A 6,000-nucleotide genomic window follows, 5' to 3' on the forward strand; every position below is an offset into this window, starting at 1 on the left:
CAGTTATAGGCTTCATTTTTTCTTTTTCATTATTTTCTTAATGTATGCTTATTGTGAGTGAAATTGAATGATACGCTCAACATCATAGTTATTTTTCATGAAATTGTGTGTGTTTCATTATAATTTTATGAAATTGTCAAAATGATGTGTTCATTGCAAAATGTGTGTTACGGGTGTCATGTGTGACTTTTTTTTAAGTGAGTTCCCACCTTGCCTAAATAAGTTCTACAAGATACCCACAGCTTTAGTAGAAAAAGTCTCTTGATTGGAATCTGACCAGACATGTATGCGATGTGAGTGCTCACTTCAAATATTTATGCACAATTACTGAGTGTGAAATTGTGTGAGTTTCACATAACTAAAAATATGAGAGTTTTGTAGATTTTGCTGCCATAATTAAAACTTCACCCAGTGCTAGTTAAATTATATATTGCACTTAGAAAGTAAAAAATCACCAAACAACCAATCATTTATTTACTTGTGAAGGAAATATCTGTTTTTTTCCACTACACAAATGATGTACACTCTAAATTAGCTGCACGTTAGCAAGACAGACGTCTTTTAACAATTTCTAAGTAGTATCTCCTAAAAACTACACCAGCCGCCTCCAGCTGCACCCTGCTTGAGATCAAAAATCAAAAATGGTTATTGCCAAAGACTTCTGTTTTTCTCTTATGTACCTTATATTTATTTTATAATATTTGTGTGAGGGGGCAATATAGATATTACATTTACAAATTGGAGAAGTCTTAGATCTCTCTTTTTGTTCCTATTTCAATGAAAAATGATTTCCATGAAAAGTCTTTCCTTCTCCCAACTCCCAGTAACATAGCAGATGTGAGGTTTTCTCTCTGTCTCCCTGACAATGACCAACATGCAGAGCCCTCTGTCTGCAATAAGTAGGATAGTGTCACATAAGATGTGTGTTTATCCCCAATATTTTACGTTTTGCTTTATTAAGAGAAGTTGGGCAGTATTCACAAAATATTCTTCAAACCGGGGGTTATGAACACAGGGAAACAGCCCCAGTTTAAACATATTAGTACAAAGTGGTGACGCAGAAATACACTTTGTGAAAAACACTTGCCTGTCCTCAGCAACAAAATGTTAATAGGCCTGGAGTCTTGCATCACTCGAATCTCACCATGTGCTTCGATGGTTCCACAAATCAATAAAACATTGTCTGCCCACACTGCATATTGCCTTAATAATATGTATTATTTCCTAGCAATAAGCAAAGTAGCAAACTGTTTTGGACTAAGTTTGTTTTCTTAAAACACTGATGACAAACTGCAAAAATGTGAGTTTGACTTTGATTGGAAAATCTGGACTTTTCCATTGTTTTAATACAGCTAATTGCCCATTTTTAATATCGAATATCAAGTTTAATGTGATGTACCTTTCTGTTGCAAGTGTTGAGTCACTACTTAGACGTTCAACCTCCTACAAAACTGTTGCAAGTTAGCAGCGTGGCAGAGTCTAAGTTCATGGCAGAAGAAAGCACTTCCAGTTGTAGACAAACTAAAACTGGGAAACTTTGCTCACTGCCTGAAGATCATAAATGCACAACCTCCTTGATGGATAATGAAACCTGGCTTATGTCTTCTAGTAATGTTAACAGTCTCCAGGACCTACTGTTAGGCCCAGATTTACTGCCCTTCATGCAAAAGACCTCTGCATTATGCAGAGGGCAAAAAACGGTGCAACACCAGATTTAGTAAGAGTTCTTGCTGATGACATAATCGTTCTGCATGATGCTAAGCCTCGCACTGTTGCGCAAAGGTGAGCCAGCAGTGTCTGGCCTCTAGTACAAGTTGTAACCACAGACAAAAGCACACAGGGGCGTACAAGTAAGATCTATGCATTAGACTAATGCACACTGTACAGGTCGGTCTATCAGGCTATACATTGTTCGATCAAAAAACAACAGGGAGGGGCAAACGTGGGAGATTCGGAGGAAATACTCCTGGTCCCGTGTGTAAAGCTCCCGACAATCAATAACTTGGTCTCCATTGAATGCAGAACCACTTAGTTTGAAAGAAACCTTCTTGCATTTTTGGAACCGTGTGTACTTTATTTGATTTATACATTGTTCGAACCTTTGATTGGGCCTGACTTTACTTGGCATTACAATTTGGTACATATCCAAACCACGCACATTTAGTAGATTAGGCTTTGGGTCAGTCCATCAAAGACACACATCTCCTTGCATACATTAACATGGGAATAGCACGAAACGATTTGCTGCAGTATGTGGATCAAATTTTGGCACAAAATAGCCTTTACATGTGAATGTTGATCTATTGGATCTGTGTGTGATACTTGGCAATGCTCTGCGGCGTGTTAGCATCAGCACAAACCTTTAATGGGTCTGTGACTCAGTCAGTGGGACACTATGTACTCATTTCAGAGATGAATGAAACATGATTTTGTTAGCTTTCTTCAGAAGTTTAATTTCCTGAACATTTTGAATCTTAAAGCTAACAGTAAGATATTTACAATTTTATGTTTATTTTTTGCTCTGCTGCTCTTCAATACAAATTAGAAGGATCTCTCTCTCTCTTTCGCCATTCATTTTAAATCACAAAGTTGGCTTAAACTTGACTACATTAAATTGCTTCCATTATTTAGTTCTAACCAATTACCAGATGTGCATTTTTGCATCTTTACATTAGCAATGCACTTTTCTAGTGTCAATGAAACATGTTTTCCATGCTGTTATCTGTATTCTTTCATCACTGATGGAGTACTGTCGCATTACAAGGTTGTGCCTATCGACATTCACATGTTTTTTCCATTACAAGAAAGATCTAAATGGTCATCCAAATGTTAATTTGAGGAAAAAAGATGGCGGTTTGACCAAGAAAATAAAGAAATAAAAAATACCTAAAATAACATAAATAAATAAAAACGACATTAAAATAAATAAAAATACATTTAAAAACAATAAAAAAGAAATAAATAAAATAAAAACGAAATAAGAAACAATGTGTCCTATCCACTAACACAGATGAGAAGGAAATTACAAGTGTCCACCGATTTCCACAAAGTACCATGAATATTGTAATAAACTGATCTGTGACGTGCTGTGTACCCTTACAACATACCATAAGGTGTACATTCCATATAGTAAGCATGCTGCTCTTAAATGTACAGCTGTAGTTGGTAATTTTCCATGGCAGTATGTGCATAGACTTCTGCTTTACAAATAAAATCAAACTCTGGCCGTGGAAAGATGGAGTCCAAAATTATGCACTTACACATGGTCGGGATAAATGTTTTCACTTAAGATATTCTTCCTACTTAAAATGTTAGTGTTGCAGAATAAAGTGTTATTTTGGTGTTAAAATGTGATCTGATGTCTTGAGTTGACAAAGGGCCAGAAGGTTAAATACAATTTCCCCTATGCTTGTGCTCTGTGTGTATCATAGAGCACAAGCAGTGTGTAGGAAATGGTATCCCTTTTTGGATGCTTCTGTGGATACTACAATATAACTCACACACGATAACTGCCAATTAAGGATCTTCTGTTCTCATGCATCCCTCATTTTTGCTAATATTTGCCTCTTTAAAGGAATAACACTTGGGGTAAGTAATGGAGTGAGTACAGGAGAGTAAATGGAGAGGCATGGATTCTGCACACTGTATCAAAATGTATTTTTTTATTCCTTCTGATTGCTATTGAAGTTTTCTGATTTTTAATCCTACACAATTGCCATGATCTGATAGCCAATACTTTGGACTAATCCCCTTCCTTCACTTCAGTCTTCGTCCCCTTGATGTATTTATTTATTTAATCGTGTCTGTGTTTCCTAGGAGTTAGGCATCCATCCTCTGAATATATTCCCTTTGACTTTTTCTCAGTTATCTATCGTCATTAATTAATTCTTTCACGTGTGAAACGTGTCTCCTTTACTTAAGATTTTTTTATTGTATAGTAATCATATTGGTCAACAATTGGTTCTTTATTCATGTTTCTAACAATAACATTTCTTTTCCCTTAGGTTTGGTATATGGATGGCTACCACAACAACAGGTTCGTCCGAGAGTATCCTTCCATGAATGAATTCATGAACATGGGTAATTATAGCTCTCATCGCCTCCCACACCCATGGGCCGGCACTGGTCAGGTGGTCTATAATGGCTCTATCTACTTCAATAAATTCCAAAGCCACATTATCATCCGCTTTGACTTGAAAACAGAGACCATCCTCAAAACACGCAGCCTAGACTACGCTGGCTACAACAACATGTATCACTATGCCTGGGGTGGGCACTCAGACATTGACCTCATGGTGGACGAAAATGGTCTGTGGGTGGTCTATGCTACCAACCAAAATGCTGGCAACATCGTCATCAGTAAACTGGACCCCAATACATTGGCGATAATTCAGAGCTGGAGCACTGGTTACCCCAAGCGCAGTGCTGGTGAGGCCTTCATCATCTGTGGAACTCTCTATGTCACCAATGGCTACTCAGGAGGCACCAAAGTCCATTATGCGTACCAAACCAACACCTCCACCTATGAGTACATTGACATTCTGTTCCAGAACAAATACTCCCACATTTCCATGTTGGATTACAACCCGAAAGACAGAGCCCTCTACGCCTGGAACAATGGGCATCAAGTTCTTTATAACGTCACCCTGTTCCATGTCATCAGATCTGACGAGTTGTAGTCCTGGCTTCCTAGCAATGGACAGAAGCAAAAATAATAATTATTATATATAATGAAGGGACACACACATACATATATATACATAAATATATATATATATATAATAAAGCTGCCAAAATAAAGTGTAAGGTTGCAGAAGGAAAGTTGCTTGAAGCATCACCTCAGCATTCCTAGATTTCAGTAGGTCTGTGCTAGAGACAAAAAGAGCAAAATCAATTTCCTGTGTACCTAAGAGATTGCAGAAAGAACTGCACTTAAAGACTCGTCTTTTTCTTTTACAGTAGCAATCTAACCGTCTAAATATATAAGGCAATGACTGTTGCAAAACTCCTGGTTAGGACTTGCCCTGTGTACGGACTGCATGGATCCCACAACCAGCTTTTCTGGATGTGATTGTTCTTACTGTGGAGTTGGTGGGGGGCGGGCGGGATATTAGTCAAATAGCCCAATTTGGTAGCATATGTGGCCAAGCTGGGCTACTTTCACGCGCAATTCATTGCAGCTACTGTCTCAACTGTCTTTTGGTCTCATATATGAACGCTGCTGAGGTCCGTATGGTAGACCCTGCCCTGAAAATCGGTGTCTTAGTGAACTATTAAACACGATGGCTTGAGTATGTATTATGAATATGAACAGGTGTTGTACCCATATTGTTTTCTGAACCTATGTAACAAGCAAACTATATCGTAAAATGTATGTCTGTCATTTATCAAAATTGTTGGTGGCATTTTGTTGGTTCGAAGCGAGGAGTGTATGGTTTTCAATACGATTGAATAACGTGGGTATGTAAAGTTGGATTTTGTTTTCAGAGAAGAAATCTGAACTAAAATGTTATATCAGTGTTCACCCTTCCACCAAGGTAGTCGATTAAATGTGGGTTATTATGATAATAATGCTTATCAGGAAAATGTCTCTCTTCGCTGTGGAAGTATCTTAGCATTAACAGGTGGCAAACCCGGCTTTTGTGGAGATTGTGCAGCAAATATGTTTCCTCTAGAACATCTTGTTTAGGGCAACAAGTTTAAAGTCATTAGATTTTTTTTGTAAGAAAAAAGAATTTGTACTATCCACGGTTATCTAAGGAACAATAAAAAAACATATTACTCGGCACTCATTTTGCACTGTTTATGTGGTGTCTTGTGTTCTTTGAGATAGTTTATGGGTGTATAAATATGTTTCATGAAGGAGAGTTCTGATGAAAAAACAATTATGGTACAAATCTATTGATCTGAAAACATCCAATACAAAAACTAAGCATTTTATCCTTGAGAAGTTGAAAACATTATGCATAAAAATAAACTCCCTAAAATATAAGTACTAAG

The 6,000-nt window shown here is 37.3% G+C and overlaps 1 protein-coding gene across 2 annotated transcripts in view; it reads left to right on the plus strand.

Moving 5' to 3' along the window:
* The window catches only part of OLFM1 (olfactomedin 1), a 171,295-nt gene extending 165,507 nt beyond the window's left edge, over positions 1-5,788 (plus strand). For both annotated transcript variants that reach the window (XM_069241583.1, XM_069241582.1), the window contains exon 6: positions 4,005-5,788. In XM_069241583.1, the coding sequence (XP_069097684.1) occupies positions 4,005-4,679 (675 nt within the window). In that variant the 3' untranslated portion in view covers positions 4,680-5,788. The remainder of the gene's footprint in view (positions 1-4,004) is intronic.
* Positions 5,789-6,000: the final 212 nt, after the last annotated feature.

The sequence above is a fragment of the Pleurodeles waltl genome, chromosome 6, assembly GCF_031143425.1.
Source record: "Pleurodeles waltl isolate 20211129_DDA chromosome 6, aPleWal1.hap1.20221129, whole genome shotgun sequence".
In the NCBI taxonomy this organism is placed as follows: Eukaryota; Metazoa; Chordata; class Amphibia; order Caudata; family Salamandridae; genus Pleurodeles; species Pleurodeles waltl.